The 19,095-nt window shown below is 48.0% G+C and overlaps 1 protein-coding gene across 2 annotated transcripts in view; it reads right to left on the bottom strand.

The window, feature by feature from the left end:
- Positions 1-19,095, bottom strand: part of CRMP1 (collapsin response mediator protein 1) — a 66,197-nt gene that overhangs the window by 13,033 nt on the left and 34,069 nt on the right. For both annotated transcript variants that reach the window (XM_061420788.1, XM_061420789.1), the window contains exons 5-9: positions 15,040-15,101; positions 13,032-13,112; positions 7,501-7,569; positions 5,620-5,740; positions 1,404-1,560 (exon numbers count right to left, since the gene is read on the bottom strand). In XM_061420788.1, coding sequence (XP_061276772.1) covers positions 1,404-1,560; positions 5,620-5,740; positions 7,501-7,569; positions 13,032-13,112; positions 15,040-15,101 — 490 coding nt within the window. The remainder of the gene's footprint in view (positions 1-1,403; positions 1,561-5,619; positions 5,741-7,500; positions 7,570-13,031; positions 13,113-15,039; positions 15,102-19,095) is intronic.

Raw genomic sequence — 19,095 nt, 5'->3', positions numbered from 1 at the left:
GAAAGAACCCTGGAGGTCTCCTGGCCAAGGGATGGCTTGGTCTGATTAAAGTTTTAAAATTTCTCAGCATCTGGTGAGAACAGACTGTGATGCGATGAGGGTGTGGAAGGGGCCACATGGAAATAAACAAGGCCAGTTGGGAGGTGAGAGATGATGGTCCTTTAGCCAGGATGGCTGCAGCCAAGGAGGAAGAAATGGCCAGATTCTAGGACCTTTGGTCCATGTCCAGCCTCCTCCTGAGATGGGCAAAATTTGGGGGGCAGCAGCTCCCTGGAGGAAGATCAAGGGTTTGTTTTGGACTTGGAACTGCCCACCAGACTTCAGGCTGCAGAGACTCTGAGTGAGCGATTGGATATGTAAGTCATAGGCTGCTGCGTCAATGCTGGGTACACAGCCTCACCCTCTTAAGGTTCCTGCTGATTAGAAGCTCCTTCTTATCCTCACCCATCAGGCAAACTCATATGCATCCTCTAGCTCCAGGCCTGATGTCACTTCCTCTAGAAAACCTTCCAAGCTTGCATCTCCACTTCCAGAACGGCTTGCACCCCTCACCATTTAGCCTTCTCCTGTGACCTCACGTATTCTTGCCTCACACTGGCGGACAGCAGAGAAGGGACTGAAGCACCTGTGCGCCTACTGGGTGCAGGAAGCAGACTAGAATGCACTGGCTGCTGTGAACACCGAATTCCAGGCTTTCTGCCTACACTACCTCACAGCAAGCTCTGCAGTAGGTACTGCGTTCTCCCCACTCGGCCGAGGAGCCAACTGATGCAGAGACATTACAGGTTAGCTGACATGGCCAGGGTGACACAGTCCATCAGGGTTGGGATCCTGGTCTCACACTCCTAATTCTGTGTGTTTCCTATTTCACTGCAGTGCCAGGCACACAGAAGGTGCTTAAATATTGCTGAATGGATGGCAGGTGACCTATAAACTCGAACAGTTACTGATTAAAAGGCCTGAAAGTGTTAAGATGCTCAGATGTGTCCGACTCTTCGTGACCCCATGGACTGTAGCCCGCCAGGTTCCTCTGTCCATGGGATTCTCCAGGCAAGAGTACTGGAGTGGGTTGCCCTTTCCTTCTTCAGGGGACCTTCCTGACCCAGGGATTCAGTTGGGTCTCCTGCACTGCAGGCAGATTCTTTACCATCTGAGATACCAGGGAAGCCCAAAAGGCCCAAAGGCGTGCTGTAAACCACTTGGAGCTTTGTTCTGAGGTCTCCCGGAGTGCCCCGCCCAAGGTCCTCTCCCAAGTGCGTCTGAGGCAGTTGCAATCTCCAGCCCTTCAACCTGCCCAAAGGCCCGACCCACCTGCTCAGCCCCTAGACCCCACCCACAACCCCAGCCCCGTGACCCCACCCACAATCCCAGCCCCAACACCCCAGCCACCCCAGGGTTCTCACCAGGCCAGTAGGGAGGTCAAGTAGTCAGGCGTGGTGGGGTCCGGGCTCAAGGGAGGGGAAGTCACGAAGGCCGCCGCCTTGGCCCAGTTCTTGCTCCAGTAATGGGTGCCGTCCGTCCCCAGACTGGCAGCAATGGGCTCACCAAAAACCAGCGGGCCTTGGGAGGCAAACAGACACGTATGGTTGACAGTGGATGGTCTCTCATGGGAGATTCTGATGCAGGAAAATAGAATCTCAAAGGCCAGACAATGAGACTGGGGATAAATCACACCCGTCCTCTCCATCAGGCGTCCTCTCCATCAGGCTTCACCACATACACCCCAAAGGCCCCACCCCCGGCCACCAGGCACTCAGCACCCGCTGTCCCACTCAGTGACCCTGTGGACCATCAACACTTTCAGCACTTGGATCTGATCATTATCTGTTTACAATGGTCAATCAAGGCACAGACACCTGATGTGCTGTCCTTGCATAGGTTCTGCCAGGAGCAGATATTCAAGTGAAAAATCAAGTTCAAGCGTTTTATCTGGAAGTGATTCCAGGAAACAACTTGGCGGGCATGGAGGACGGGACATAGGCCGAGAGAAACACCGAGGACAGGGGAGTGAGCACCCAGTCATGGCCGTGGGCGCCCACAGCTCAGTGCCCTGGGGGCTCCAGGAGCCCCAAGGCCGTCCCACCATGCGGAGCAAGGGGACCAGGGTATGCAGCCGCCAAGTCACTGCTGGGGGCTCATTGCTGAGCACTCACTTTCCAGGGAGGGGCCAGAGGTGTTTCTGCCAGAACAAAAACCCACGGGCAAAGTCTCAGGCTTAGTGAGAATTCCTGCAGCTGAGGAAGTGCCAAGGGGACTTGGTCCCACGGCTCTGTGGCATCTGCCCGGGGCCACACTGCTGGCAAGTGGGAGGGAGGCTTTTGTCTCCAGCAGCCTGGCTCTGGGATGGTGCCACCCAACGGTGGTGGTGGGACTGTTCTGTGCCGAGCTGTCCGGGGCAGGAGCCACCAGCCACACGTGACCCTAGAGCACAAGAAACAGGGCTAATGCCACTGTTGTTTAGACGCTCAGCGGTGTCTGCCGGGAGCCAGCGTGAGGAGCTCCGCCCGTGGCAAGGGTCATGAGGAAGGAGGTTCGGCATACGCAAAGGTGGGATCAAGCCTCAGGAGTCCCCCTGGAAATTCTCGAGTATCTACCCCCAAAACCAGACTCTGCCTACTTTCTGCTTTGTGCTCTCACCTACACCTCTGACTTTATGGGGGGCTGTCCCCCACTACCTCTCTCTGAAAAAAGAGTCAACTTACAGCTCCAGTTAATAAAGTTCCTGGGTGTGATAGTGTTTCAACCTACAAACTCCTTTGGAAGTCCTCTAGCCTGCCTGAATAGGTTTTTCTGGCCACATGTGATTGCTCAGAGCCTCCCAACTGTGAGAGGCATGAGATGTTCTAAACTGTCTAAATACAGATTCCTTTGAGCAGTTAAAAGATTGATTAGAAATTGTATTGGTGAAGGGTTTTTCACTTGTTGGGCCAATGTTTGCTACGTCTCCATATCCCTTACCTACTGTGTCCCTGGCATTGTATTGATTGATATAATTGGTGTAAGTAGTAGCTTTAATGTTTGTAACCTTGGACCCTTGAGTTAATTCTTTTTCTTGTTATAGCCCACCACACCTTTGCCCTATAGGAATGCAACTTTATCTAATGCTTTTGGAGGGTGGCGCCTGACTAATCACCTTTAGAGAAAAATAAGTTTTCTGAACAAAGGGTCTTAAAATGTTAACAGGCCTCCAGGCCAGAAGATGATGCAAATCACCTAAACTTTTGCATATGGTAAGTTTGCAGGAAGAAAGCCTGGCTTACTGTATGACTTTACCCCTTCCCCCATTATCCTCTACGCATAACTTAAGGTATAAAAACTACTTTGGAAAATAAAGTGAGGGCCTTGTTCACCGAAACTTGGTCTCCCCATGTCGTTCTTTCTCTCACCTTCTGGCTGAATTATTCAGCCTCTTTTCTCCACTAAATTTTCTCACTGAGCTATCCTTATTCTATTACTCTTTATATCCTTAATTAACATTTAATTAAGCAATTGTTTCCTGATCCTCGCCGACGCTGTCCCCGCTTCGAATTCCCTGGATCCACCGGGGCTGGACCCTGGTAGGTGTCTAACACTTTTGAGACCTCCATGGGATTTTCCTGGCAACATGACTGGAAGCAGGATGCCATTCCCTTCTCCAGGGGATCTTCCTGACCGAGGGATCGAACCCGTGTCTCTGAGTCTCCAGTGTTTGCAGGCAAATTCTTTACCACTGAGCCACCAGGGAAGCAACTAAAGAGCCAACTTAAAAATTGTATTTAAATTTGCTTCATTTAAACTGAAATAGCCACCCACGGCTGGTGGTCACCTTATTTCTCGGCAGCTCCAGGGCCTGCAGGCATAGTTATGCCAGCATGCTTACTGCTGCTTCTAAGCTTCTGTTACCGCTCTGAGCCACAGTTTCCTCATCTTTAACCCAAAGTTGGTCCTCCGCAAGCTACGCTGGCCTAGAGCGCTATCAACACCTCCACTCGTTAGCTTGCCCTTAAAATACTAAAACCAGGTATTTGGGGTTCAAAACTCCTCTGTTCCCGGACTTCCCTGGTGGCCCAGTGGTTAAGAATCAGCCTTCCAATGCAAGGGATGCAGATTCAATCCCTGGTTGGGGAACTAAGATCCCACCTGCAGAAGGACAGCTGAGCTGCAACTAGCGAGCTCACGCACAACAGAAGATCTTGTACGATGCAGCTGGGACCTCACACAGCCACACAAATAATTTAAAAAAAAAAAAAGCTGCTGTTCCATATGAAAACCACCAGCCGCATCGTGGCTTTCAGGCATTTGGAGTTGGGGTTGGTCTGAAATGAGACGTGCTGAAAGGGTGATACACACACTAGATTTTGAAGATTGTACAGAAAAAATAATGCCAAATATCCTGTTAGTGCTTTTATCTTGACTACATGTGGAGTGAATATTTTGGACACATTAGGTGAAATATCGGGTTGACCAACAAGTTCGTTTCGATTTTTCTGTCAAATCTTATGGAAAAAAACTCTAACTTTTTTGGTCAACCCAGTAACATATATCATCAAAGAATTTTAAGACCAGAGCCACTTGCACTTTCCATGAAGGGTTCCTGTAAGAAGGGGGAGCCCTCTGGGCACAGAGGGTGGTGGATGCTGTCAGGGCTGTGCTGCTCCTGCTGATTTTCACCTGGCCACACCGTGTGACCCAGAGCTTCCGATCAACCTCATACGACTCCCAGAGCGTGGATGGGGTGGACCTTGTCTGAGTGGCGAACCTCCTTGGTGAATGTCCACAAGGATCAAAGAGTCTAGCCACTGTCTCCGTGTGACATGAGCTCCTGTCATTCTCTCTCATCTCTGTCCATCTGTCATTCTCTCTCTGTCCATCTCTCTCGCCCTGATTTTGGGAAGGAAGACTCATCTGGGCGCCCTTCCTCACTCTTGACCTGCTAGTTGTTGGGGGCTGTAGGCCTCAATCATAAGGCCTGGGCAATGCCCTTCAATGCCTCCTTTGAGCCTCCTGGGGAAGGGCCATTGAGCAGGTCAGAGGGTAAGTAGTATGTCCAAGTCTTAGAGCTGGAGGCGGACTTCCTGCCTCACTCCCCTGATGTCCAGCATGGGGCTGTCCCCCAGACCCTCTGGCCGGTGGAACAACATCTTCCTCCTTCCCAACCTGCAGCTGAGGCTCTCTGTGGGTCCCACAGTGGAGCCTGGGTGCATGCACCCACTGAGAGGCCCTGGATGGGGGAACCAGGATGAAGGGCCCAGAGAGAAGCAGAAAGAAGGCGGGGAGGACCCAGAAGCTGATGCAGCCCCAGCTCCATCACTGCCTTGATGTGAAACCCTGGGGAGAACTTGGAACTCTTCACAGACCTTTAAAATACATGGTCTCACGTGACCCACAGGAGGGATAATCACCTTAGCTACAAATGGAGAAAATGAGGCTCAGAACACCACTTACCTGGGGCCCGTGGCACACCAGGAATCAAACCTAAAACCAACCACCCATCTGGCATCTGCCCACTGTCCAGCTCCCTTTTCAACCTGGCTGGCAGAGGGTCTCTGTCCTGGGCAAGAGCTCCACCAGTGAACCTGAACCTGCTGGACACGCCCCTTCCTCACACCCAGCGGAGATCCCGGGTGCTGGGCTGCGTACCTTTCTTCCTGGCCAGGGTGATGATGTCCGCCGCGCTCTTACTCATCACCTTGGTGATGTACACAGGGCAGTTGATCCGGCCCGCGATGGTGATGGCCCGGAACACAGCCTCGGCCTCCAGCTGCGGACACAGCGAACACACAGGTCATGAGGGGAGGGGTGGGGGCACCACCGACTCTGAGCACCCAGGGCTCTTCCTGATCAGCCTTCCTTGATTTTCCTTAATGAAGTGTGGTCAGAGGGAAATCTGTCGCATCAAGGGAGGAAGACACTGTCGATTTTTAAAAAGGAAAAAAAAAGGCAATGTATTCGGCTAGAGAGTTGGAAGGCAGAACTCTGTTATTTGCATGATTGGCAGTGCTCTGGATGCTCTGTCAGAAGATCACCTAAGCAGAACAGGCCATCAAAAGGTCCCCACACTGCTCACATGCTTGGTGGTGGTGGTTCACTCAGTCATGTTTGATTCTCTGCGCCCCCATGCAGCACACCAGGCTTCCCGGTCCTTCACCATCTCCTGGAGCTTGCTCAAACTCATGTCCATTGAGTCATGATGCCATCCAATCATCTCTTCCTCTGTCGCCCTCTTCTCCTCCTGCCTTCAACCTTTCCCAGCATCAGGATCTTTTCCAATGGGTTGGGTCTTCGCATCAGGTGGCCAAAATATTGGAGCTTCAGCATCAGTCCTTCCAATGAATATTCAGGGTTGATTTCCTTTAGGACTGACTGGTTTGATCTCCTTGCTGGCCAAGAGTCTTCTCCAGCACCACGGTTCAAAAGCATCGATTCCTCAGTGTTCAGCCTTCTCTCTGGTCCAACTCACATGCTTGGAGGTGGTTATTTACAAAATTCCTGATATCAGGGAACACAGGGGTTCCCATACATTCCTTCCTTCATTTGTTCAACAACCATTTGAAACCACCTGCTATGAGGTTTGTTCTCTGTACACCCTAGACCAGTACTTCTTGAATAAAAGAACCAGTGATGTTTTTATTGTCTTATTTTTAATTTCCAATCTGTCGGAGGCCCACACATGGCTGTGCTGCTCTTGGCTGACAGAAAGCCCAAGCCACAGCCACGTGCCGGGAAAGCAGCCACACCCAGAAGAGTCCCCACGCTGCTCACATGCCTAGAGTTGGTGGCAACGTAACATGCTATAAAGGTTTATAAACACTATCTCTGGTGTGTTCCTGGTCTCACCAGGGACTGGGAATCCAGCTCATGGGCATGGACCTCATGTCTGGAGCACTGGGCCAGTTCAGGAATCCTTGGGATAAGGAGTCTGTGTATTCATGTGTCGTGTCCCATGTTCCAAACAGGCCAGCCCAAAGCGGAGATCAGGGAAGACTGCTAGTGATCTGATGAGACATCAGAAAATGCTGGGCGCCCATCCTGTCCGATGTTCAATCTGCTTGCCTTCCTTCTGTCCCTGCTAAACACACACACACACACACACACACACACACACACGAGGTGCGCCCTATCACTCACTCCTGGGGGAATCTGTCAAGTCTTACAGTATAGCGGACAGGAGGCCTATGCAGAGGCAGTGATTTGGAACTCGCTGTGTCTGGGACATGGGGCTCCACATTCCTGTTGTCAAATACCCCGAGTCCTCGGTCGGGATTCTGAAGTGACCTTGGGGCCTTGGTGGGAAGCTCCTGGGCCCTCGGAGAGGCAGAGCCTTTCCTAACTCTTCTGATGGATCTGCAGCCCCCAGAGCTCCCGAGACCCAGGGCAGACCCTGGAGAAGACCACACGTGCCGAGATACTCATATGGGGAATGGGACGGGGGCGGGAGCTCTAGCCAGCTGTTCCAGCTGGAATAGCATTGGGGTAAGCTCTCAGCTATGTCAGAGTCACACCCAGCAGAGGCTCCATTACCTCTTCAGGTCTGCTCAGAGCATGGCCCTCAGGACCCGTGATGCCCATCTCTAAGATCCGCTTCTGTTCCTACAAGACAAGAACGAACGAGTCAGTGATGGCAGAATGCCAGAGCCAGGAAAGGCCAGTCCTCCAACCCATTAGACGGATGGGACAGCTGAGCCCAGGAGGACTGGACCGTGTGGAGTCTAATGGCTGGAGACATCCACAGCTTCTTTGCCCCCTTCACTCCCAGTGCCCACCTTCCCCCTTTGCGATGTCCCCATCCACAGGGGCTCTATTCAACCCCACAGGACCAGTAAGAGGAAGCAAGGTTGTAAGAAATGAGCCTCAAAGACCACCCTCCACTCTTCCAACTTCTAAGTCTCTGCTGCCCAACAAGAGAAGGAAGCAGGTGGTGTGTGGGCGTGACATGGATGCGGAAACCACAGAATCCTCAACTGGGCATCCACTTCCAGAACTGAGCGTGCGTGTGACTTTGGGCACACTGGTCACACTCTCGTGAGACTCAGTCTTCTCTTCTTTCCTTTTGTTAAAAATTGAAGTAGAGATGATCTACAAGGTTGTGTTAGCTTTAGGCGAGGAGTAAAGGGATTTACTGGAAGAATTAATGCTGAAGCTGAAACTCCAATACTTTAGCCACCTGATGGGAATAAATGACTCCTTAGAAAAGACCCTGATGCTGGGAAAGATTGAAGGCAGGAGGAGAAGGGGATGACAGAGGATGAGATGACTGGATGGCATCACCGACTTGATGGACCTAAGTTTGAGCAAGCTCCGGGAGTTGGCGATGGACAGGGAGGCCTGGCATGCTGCAGTCCATGCGGTCGCAAACAGTCAGACACAACAGTGTGACTGACTGAACTGAAAGTAATTTTCAGTTCAGTTCAGTTGCTCAGTCATGTCCGACTCTTAGTGACCCCATGAACCATGTCATCCTCTGTCGTCCCGTTCTCCTCCTGCTCCCAATCTTTTCCAGCATCAGGGTCTTTTCAAATGAGTCAGCTCTTTGCATCAGGTGGCCAAAGTATTGGAGTTTCAGCTTCAGCATCAGTCCTTGCAATGAACATCCAGGACTGATCTCCTTTAGGATGGACTGGTTGGACTGGTTGGATCTCCTTACAATCCAAGGGACTCTCAAGAGTCTTCTCCAACACCACAGTTCAAAAGCATCAATTCTTCTGCACTCAGTGTTCTTTATAGTCCAACTCTCACATCTATACATGACCACTGGAAAACCCATAGCCGAAAGTGATTTAGTTATACACAAAAGGAAAAAACTGAATGAACTTTTGGGCCAACCCAATATATTCCTTTTCAGATTCTTCCTCCTTATAGGTTACTATAAAATACTGAGTAGAGTTCCCTGTACTATACAGTAAGTAGGTCCTTGTAGGTTATCTGTTCTCTATATAATAGAATGTATATGTTAACCACAAACTCCTAATTTATCCCTCCCCCTCAACCTTCCCCTTTGGTAACCATACATGTCTTTTCTAATGTCTCTGCATCTGTTTCTGTTTTGTAAATAAGTTTATTTGCATCATTTTTAAATTTTAGATTCCACATATAAGCCGTTATCATATGATATTTGTCTTTGGCTTACTTCATTATTTCATTTAGTATAATCTCTAGGTCCACCCATGCTTGCTGCAAATAGCATTATTTTATTCACCTTCTCTAGTTCACACTAGAAATAACAGCGCCTGCACCTGGAGTTGCTATCATGCATCACCAAGGTGGTAGATGAGAAATGTCTGGGTGATGTATATACAATCTGCAGTGTATATATATATGTGTCGTGCATATAGTGTCTAGTGAGAGCTCTTGAGTCATCACCCAGTTCTCATTCCCTCTACTATAGCTTCATCTTTCTGGCACCTATCTTTCTAACAGGAAAGCTCTACCTCAAGCTTAGAAATGAAATGGTTCCCTGAGCTAATGGCCTAGATGCAAATCCATTGGCTCCAAAGCTTCAAGATGCCCCCTCCTTAGGAATACTTCAGTATCTCAACAGTGATCTCTTCACATCGCCCAGATGTCAGCTGTGCTGCTGCTATTTTTAACTTCTCCAGTTTCTGTATCATCATTCTGGAACACGTTCCTATGAGAAGCCCCAGACCCTATCAACAATAAAAAAAAATCGTAATTTTCAACTCTGCATTTATGGTTATTAAGCTTGAGTTTATTATAAGAACATAAATGGAAATGTTTTCAAGATCCAACAGCTGGGGTGGATTTAAGTACAGAACGAGATAATGTCAGCTATTGAAGATGATGTTTACAAGGCATTTTTTAAACTGTTTACAAAAAGATTTACGATACGGAGACATCCCTGTGAAAGACTGTTTAAACATCAGTTACTATTTCTGTTGGAAGGAAGGAAAGAGGAGAAAAAGGGAGGGAAGACAAAAGATGAAATAAGGGGGCGTGGTGGGAACGGATCACAAAAGGCTAGAGAAGGGTTTCTAGTTAACTATCATGGCTGAATACTCCCATTATTGTCACTCCATCATGAAACTCCACTAGAGTGATAGAAATGGTACCCAAGAACCGAAAGAATGCGGAGATGTCAAAAATGTTTTGGAACTGGGGAAGCAGGTGTACAAAAGGTAACATATTTACTGGAGCTGAGAAAACTCAATCTTAAATCAGTAGCAAGAGATTTCCCTGGTGGTCTAGTGGTTAAGACTCTGTACTTCCAATGCACAAGGACCAGGTTTGATCCCTGGCTGGGCTTTCTGCATAGCTGTTGGTAAAGCATCTACCTGCAATGCAGGAGACCTGGGTTCAATTCCTGGGTCGGGAAGCTCCCCTGGAGAAGGAAATGGCAACCCACTCCAGTATTCTTGCCTGGAGAATCCCATGGACAGAGGAGCCTGGCAGGCTACAGTTCATGGGATCTCAAGACTTACCACTATCTTTCTTTTCTTTCTGGAGAACTTCAATTCTAGATGTTGCATGGTGAGGCCAACACACACACACACACACACACACACACACACACACACACACACACAATGGCAGCAAAGAAAGCAAAAAAGCCCCATTTAGGAACTGGGGCTCCAGAGGCTCCCCTGGTGGCTCAGAGGTTAAAAAAAAAAAATCTGCCTGGCAATGCAGAGACACGGGTTTGATGCGGGTTTGGGAAGATCCCACAGGCCATGGAGCAACTAAGACTGTGTACCACAACTCCTGAGCCTGCGCTCAGAGCCCAGGAGCCACAATTACTGAGCCCATGTGCTGCAACTACTGAAGCCTGTGCTCCGCAACGAGCTAAACCACCGCAGTGAGAAGCCTGCAAGTCACAGCTAGAAAGTAGACCCCACTCGCCACAACTAGAGGAAGTCCATGCACAGCAACATGGATCCAGCACAGCCATAAATAAATAAATAATTTTTTAAAGTATTGAGGTTCCAAACTCAACGTCTCGCACACGTTTGATGAGACGACAGGTTGGCGCACCCTGGAAAAGTGGGTAACAGTAACTACAAAAGCTAAATATATGTACCCAACCACCCAGGAGTGCTACTCCCAGGTATTTACCAACAGAAATGCGAACACATGTTTAACAACAGACTAAACAAGAATGTTCAAGAAAACTTTACATACAAGAGTCCCAAATTTAAAACGATCCAAATATCTATCAGGGGCTTCCCTGGTGGCTCAGACAGTAAAGAATCTGCCTGCAATGCGGGAGACCCAGGTTCCATCCATGGGTTGGGAAGATCCCCTGGAGAAGGGAAAAGCAACCCAACTCCAGTATTCTGGCCTGGAGCATTCCATGGACATAGAAGTCCAGCGGGATATAGTCCATGGGGTCCCAAAGAGTCAGACACACTGAACAAACATAAATAGAAAAATAAATAAATAAATAAACTATCAACTGGAGAACAAATTGTGATCTATTTCTGCTGTGTAATTCTACACCATGATGAAAAAGAAAACACTGTGCTTCAGGAAGCCATAGGGATAAATCTCACAGACCTAGGATTGAGTGAGGTCAAATGAGGTCTCTTTCTCCCTCACTTGGAAGGAAGCCGCCACCATGATGTAGCTGCCCATGTGTCAGGGAGCCAAGGGGGCCTCTGTCTAACACCCAGCAAAGAATAGAGGCCATCGGTCTGATAGCTTGTGAGGAACTAAATCTTAGCAACAACGCTCTGAGCAATGCTGGAAAGGAATTCTGTCCCACACCAGCCATGAGACAACTGCAGCCAGACCCAACAGCTTCATGGCAGCCTGTGAAAGATCCCAAGGTCAAAGACCCAGGAAGGCCACACCTGGACTCTCGACCCACAGGACCGTGACACAGAAGAAGTTTATTGTTTGAGAATGCTAAATCTGGGATGGCGGGGGATTGTTATGCAGCCACGAGAACTGAAACAAGTTTTGGTGTACAGAAGTAGAGTTTTACCATGAAAGTGAAAGTCGCTCAGTTGTGTCCGACTCATAGTGAACCCACAGGAGATGTGGGTTCGATCACTGGGTCAGAAAGATCCACTGGAGGAGGAAATGGCAATCCACTCCAGTATTCTTGCCTGAAAAATCCCATGGACAGAGGAGCCTGGCAGGCTACAGTCCAATGGTTCGCTGAGAGTCGTGAGTGACTAAGCACACACATACACTACTTAGCGTGGCATTAATTACTTTCACTGGGCGCATCCAAATCTTCTATCTTGATTTGTGGCATCATGATTAACCCAGCCCTTCCCCCGAAGGAGACGACGTGACCCTTCTTGATTTCGTCCTCTTCCTCCCCATCCAATCTATCATGAGTCTTGCAGAGAGTGCTCCTCCTCCACCGTACTCTTGCCCCTTCCACCCCCTCTGTATCCTCTCTTCATTTCCTATGAGTAAATCCTAACCGGTCAACCTGACTTTATTCCATTCCCATCAAATTCTCCACCCTATGGCCAGAATGATCCAAATGAGTTCAAGTCTCGCTCTATCCAAAAATTTGCACGACCCCATCTGCTACATGTCCAACACTGAGCTTTGCATACACAATATCACTGACCCTCAGATAAAGAACAGGAGCTTTCCTGGGGTAGAGCTCCCTGCCCCATGTCAGAGGGCCAGGAGACAGAGGAGGCTGGGCTAGAACTCTGCTCCTAGCCTGCGCTCTGTCCGCTATCCCCGCTCCCAAAGCTCCCAAATCACTGGAGGACGGGCAACTCCAGTTTCCACGTCTGTTGCCTCTGGGGTCCCCTAGGTGTGCCAAATGCATTTTCTTTCGGATCTTCATTTATTGCACATGCAAACTCTCCATGGTTCACAGGGCAGTCATGTTACCCCTATTATACAGGTGAGAAAACTGCAATCCAAGAGGTACTATGGCCTGCCAAAGGCCACAATGCAGACAGTGTATGAGTGACTCACACTCAGGTCTGACATGCCATCCAGTTCTTGGCTTGACCCTTCACTGCCTAGTGACCTGGCTGATTAGTGCTTCCATCCCCTCTTCTCATAGCCTTTACAACAAGGAGAAGGAGACTGAGGTAGAAAGGCTGGGAATTCAGACCACTCACCTGAGCTATCAAATCGCCATTTTCTGCATGGACCAGGATCACAGCTCCCAGCCCCTTAAGGAAGGTGAAGGCTTCATAGAGCTAAGGAGAGATAAACGGGGGTTGGGGTCAGATAAAAATATCACAGCATGAGCATTTGCAAAGACTGGCCTTATTGCTCACACATACAGTCATCCACCTGCCGGGATGCTCCATCGACATCAATGGAACACGCTGTCCAACAAGTGAGCACGGGAAAAGATCTTCCCTTAGCCCTACACCCTCCAGATCCAAAAGCAGGAAGTTAAGGTGGGTGGGGGGGTGGCAGTGGTGGGCATAACTGATAAAAGTCCCACCAAGGCATGATTATGCCCACAAGTACACCCATGCGGGCCTTTCACTTTCTTTGTGGCTTTGCTTCTTTAAAGTATGCAGTTGTTGATGGGCACAAGTGCAGCTGAGAAGTTTACTGAAATTGTATAATTAAACACACTGAGCCTGTATTGCAACCACCAACAACCACAGGAAACGTGTACATCTCTACAAAAATTCCAACCCATGTCATCTTACAAGTCACAGTGAAATAGGGGGGACCAAGTCCTTTAATAACTCTAATGCCCAGATCACATATATCCTGCCAAGCATCACCTGATTTAGCCAATCCAGGTCCTGCCCACACTGCCCACCACCCTCTTCCAACCCACAAAGGATCTGTAGTCAGACAGTTGTATCTGGTGAGGACAAAGCCACATGTTCCCTCCCTTTGCCAATCTCAACTTTGTCCTCTTTGCATATAAGACCTCCTTCACCCAGGATGTGTGCTTTTAGGGGTAGACAACAGGCGGTGGAGGCATATGGAGTTATCGAGCACTTTTGAGGACCCATACCCTGAATCTGCTCAGCTCCATTTCTAACCAGGGCTTCAGTGAAACAGACATTCGAATGAAACAGATGAAAATGTCAACTATGCTAGAGAAACACACACTACTTTTTCCATGAAACTGAATGAACTTTTAGCCTTTAGGATGCCTTTGATGGTTGCATCAAAGGTTTCCAGGACATCCGGGGCTAAGTTATATCCTGTAACTCCAAGTGTCTATTTTGAAAGGGAACACATGGACGCTTCCTCCATTGCACATGAAACCCCATGGTGATCATGACAATCTGCTTATTAATACCCGAATGGCGCTTGCTGTGTGCCAGGCGCTGCCCTAGAGCTTTACTTGTACGGAATCATTTAATCCTCGACAACCTCTCTTAGTGGTAAGTGCCATTAAGAGCCTAAAGCACAGAGAGGTTAGGAAATCTAGCCCCAGGCTACACAGCAAAGTTGGGGCTTCCTGTCAAGCAGTCTGGCTCCAGCATTCATTTCCTTTGCCACCAAACTGCCCCACCTTTTTAACAAGCAGAAGGCAGAGCGATAATAACAAAATCAAACCAGGGGTCCTAGTAGTGAAAGAAGGCCCAGGGCCCAATAAATTGTAACCCGCTACATCTGTACTCCTCAGAACACTATCTTCCTTGACTCAACTCATCCACATAACAATTGTTTGAGGTTGACAGGGCCAGCAGTGATCATGCTGTATAGATGAGAAAACTGAGAAAGGACGTGACTCGCACGTGGCTGGAGGAACAGCCAGGGCTCTGCTTCAAGTCAGAGACCTAAGGAAATGGTCCCCAAACTCGCTTGAGCCCCAGAATCAGCTGCAGAGCTTTCGGGACATACAGATTCCTGAAGTCTAGCCCTGAGCATCTCTGATGGAATCTAAGAGTCTGTATTTTTAGTGAGGTCTTTACATGAGGCTGAGGACGAGCTGAGTTTGGGAATCACCATGCAGGGGGTCCCCGCTCTATGCCACTATAGCCGGAAAGGAATACAGGGTGATGACTGACAGTTCAGTGTCAGAACCAGGACTTGAACCCAGGGCCCTCCCCGGCCTGCTCTGACATCTCCCCTGCCCTGCGCTGCCTTCCTGACAAGGCAGGTCTATTCCTGCCCCGGGGAGGTGGAGGGTGTACGAGGACCTACCTGGCTATCAGACATTTGGTAGAGATCCTTGTAAGCCATGTAGACCTGGAAGGAATTGACTCCTGTTTCAAGATAAAAAGAGAGCAAAAAATGCATTTAAGAAAAAAAAGAACACGTCTTGCCGGTAAATCAATAAGCACAGCACAGAGTGGTAACAACCAAGATGGAAGGGTGCCATCAGAATTCACATCAGGGGCATCTAAGCTAGCCTGGGGGTGGGGATAAGGGTCAAAGGGGGCCTCCAGGGAAGGCCACGTGACAGTTGAGTCTGAAAGAGCAGGAAGAGGAAGGGGAAGAGGAAGAAGGGGACAGGGAGGATGAGGGGGAGGGGAGGGGGAAAGGGAGGGAAGAGGGAAGGGGAGGGGAGCTACCTGGGCTGAGAGGGAGGGGCGTGCACGGCACAGACAGAAGGAAGGATAAAAGGACATTAGATGTGCTACAAAATGTCCTGTGTCAGAAGCAAAAAGATCATGTGCTTTTAAGAAAATTCCCTCAGGCTTTTTCATTCTGGTAAAATATACAAAACAAAATTCAGCATCGTAACCATCTTAAAGTGTACATTTCAGTGGCATTTAGCGCATTCAGGATGTTGTACAGCCATCACTATTGTCTAGTAAAACACGTGCTTTTAAAGCAAGGGAATGACACGATCAGACTTTTTTGTCCCAGAAGGACTCTTCTGGAAGGATGGGTGTGCAGAACAGCAGAGAGACATGGAAGCGAGTTGGAAGATGCTGAAGGCCAAAGGGACAGGTGAGGTGAGGCTCTGAACCAGGGTAGGAGCTGCGGGGAAGGAGAGGGAGTGAGAATGTGAAAAGCTGAAATGACAGGATTTACTGTGCAGTCAGAGGTGGGGGAGCAGGGCATGCGGGGAGAGGACTGCTCCTAGTGCCATCAAGGGGCCCGAGAACAAGGGACCATTATTTCACCTTCCACACCCACAGCATGTGCTGAAAAGAGCCAACTCACTGGAAAAGACCCTGATGCTGGGAAAGACTGAGGGCAGGAGAAGTGGGTGACAGAAGATGAGATGGCTGGATGACTTCACTGACTCAATGGACATGAGTTTGAGCAAGCCCTGGGAGATAGTGAAGGACAGGGAAGCCTGGTGTGCTGGAGTTCATGGGATGGCAGAGGGTTGGACACAACTTAGCAACCGAACAACAATGAACAGGTAAAACCACAGTGAAAGGTAAATTCATAGCCTTAGATGCTTTGTTATTTTTGGAAAGAGAGGAGAAACATATCGATTGAGTAAACTTCTACGATCAGTTCAGTTCAGTCACTCAGTCTGGAAATTCACCAGAAATTAGAAGTAAACAATACAAATATAAAAGCAGAAATAATGAATTGGCAGAATTGATAAATATGCCTTAGAACTGGTTCTGGTGAGTGGGTGGATGGGGGTAAAGCTGTCTCAGATTCGCTTTTGTCCAAATCATGATAGAGTTGACTCATTTTAAATGGAAAATTTCTATAAGTTAAGTCTTAAAAATTCAAAATAAAAAGGAAACAACCAACATGGTGAACATATCTGCAACAAACTAAACAAAAGTTTCTTTTTTCAAAACCTCTTATTTGAAGAATATCGCCAGGAGTTGCTTCTGGGCAGAGGAGGGAGTTGTGACTACAGTAGGGGCCCATGAGAAGTTCATCACGGAGGTCTTTGTTTGGGGCAAAGTTCTATTTCTCACCTGGAAAGGGGAATCTTGTAATTCATAAAGTCACATTTTTTCTTCTGTGGTTTTCTGCATGCTTCATTTTACAGTTTAAAAAGATTAAAATAAAAGCAATAAAGCAAAAAAAGGCACTCAGAATTTTTAGACAACTTTTTTTAGTTGGCTAACAAATAAAGATAAACACTATTTGGTCTTATGTGTAATCAAAGTAATTCAGATGGAAACCTCAGTACTGTACACTTTAGAATATGCTGCTCAACGCTAGTGAATAAGCATCAAAATGATGCTCTTTCCTAACAAGTGACAGGAAGATTGGCACAACCAATTTGCACCTGCTTGGAAAACCAATCCGTATCAAGAGTTGTGCTTCAGTATCTTTGGCCCGGTAATTCTACTACTAGCGGTAAAACTTTGGGAAATACAGTCAGCCCTGTTACTCAACAACCTCCCAAATTCATAATCTCCATCATCACAGTCCTCCTCCAAGGAGGCTGCAAGGAGCACCAAGGCTAAAGGATGACACTGAACACCTACTGAGCCATCAATCCATCCATAACACCCTCCAGTTCTCAGAACTGTCTTACATTTTTTAGCAAATACCCTCCCCGTATCCAACCAGTAACCTTGGAAGCAGCCATGTTCACGCCACATGGCCACAGATCACAGATGGCCGGTCCAGGGCTGGGCATCTAACAGATGCTGAGCTGAGCCAGGAGGAGGGACTGAGTCCAAGTGACAGCAAAGGACATCTGACTGGTCTTTGGAACAGATGTCCACCCAGACAAAGTGTGGGCTGTTGTATTCTACTGCAGGGACTACGGAAATAGAGAATGCAGGTCAAGGGTAGGAGGAGGGCAGGGCTGGCTCAGAGAGAAAGGCAGGGATGAGCACAGGAAGACTTCCTGGCATGGCACGGATGTATTCATGGATCCCTGAATACACGTCTCTATCACTAAAGGAAAGCTGCTTTGTTTAGCTTAAGCCAAGCTCTGGAGTGAGTCTCTTGCTTGTAATCAAACATAGGGAAGCTGACATTTATATCAGTAAAGAAAAACTGAATTCATAAACAATAAATAGGTTTATTGGCTGCAAGACAGATTTTTACATGACAATGTGCATTAAGAATATTCAAGAAGAGAATAAATGGGGAGCATTTCTGAAACTTATGAGAGCCCAGAAGCCCTTTCTCAGGGAATATTCATTGTCTGACTCATCAAATATTCACTGAGTATGGACTATGGGCCAGTACCATTCTAGAAGCTAGAGATACAGCTATGAAGGAGGCAGGAAGGATTCCTATCTATATTCTAGTGGAAATAAGCTGTGAACAAACAAATAAATGAGATAATTTCATGTAAAAGCAGGAGGCAGGAAGAAGTTAAACAGGCTGGTAAATAGTTTAAAGATTCACAAAACTTTTACAACAACCTTTCTCAAGAGGTAGAATCTATTTTCTCATTTCTTGAATGTGGGCTGTCTTGAGACTGACTCTGAACCACAGAATGAAGCAGAAGTGTGAGTGGACACATTCCAAGCCTGGACTCAGAGGGCTTGCAGCTCCATCAGCCTCACGGAGACAGCACGGGAAGAAGCCTGTGAGAGCTGCCGGGGAAGGGAGGGTGCAGAGAGCCATCCCAGGCAGCCCCCACCTCCCAGCTGGGGCCTCCAGCATAAGTAAGCCACATGTGGGCAGCAGAACCACCCAGCTGAGCCCAGACCAAAGTGCCTTTCCACAGAGTTGTGCACAAATAATAAATGTTGCTTTTTATTTGTTGTAGTAAAATACACCTCACCTAAAATTTACCACCTGCACCATTTTAAGTGGTTTACGTACATGCACACTTCTGTGCTTCTATTTCAAAACCTTTCATTTTGGCAAAACTGAAACTCTATCCCCATTAAACACTTCTGCTTCACTGACTATGCTAAAGCCTTTGACTGTGTGGATCACAACAAACTGTGAAAAATTCCTAAAGAGATGGGAATATCACACCACCTTACTTGCCTTCGGAGAAATCTGTATGCAGGTCAAGAAGCAACAGTTAGATGGAACAACAGACTTGTTCCAAATTGGGAAAGGAGTATGCCAAGGCTGTAGAGTGTCACCCTGCTTATCTAACTTATATGCAGAGTACATTATGTGAAATGCCAGGCTGGATGAAGCACAAGTTGGAATCAAGGTTGCTGGGAGAAGTATCAATAACCTCAGATATGCAGATGACACCACCCTTATGACAGAAATCAAAGAAGAATTAAAGAGCCTCTTGATGAAAGTGAAAGAAGAGAGTGAAAAAGCTGGCTTAAAACTCAACATTCAAAAAACTAAGATGATGGCAGGCAGTCCCATCACTTCATGGCAAATAGATAGGGAAACAAT

Source organism: Bos javanicus, chromosome 6, assembly GCF_032452875.1.
Source record: "Bos javanicus breed banteng chromosome 6, ARS-OSU_banteng_1.0, whole genome shotgun sequence".
Classification (NCBI taxonomy): Eukaryota; Metazoa; Chordata; class Mammalia; order Artiodactyla; family Bovidae; genus Bos; species Bos javanicus.
The sequence above is the reverse complement of the archived record's forward strand: the minus strand, read 5'-3'. Positions and strand labels throughout refer to the sequence as shown.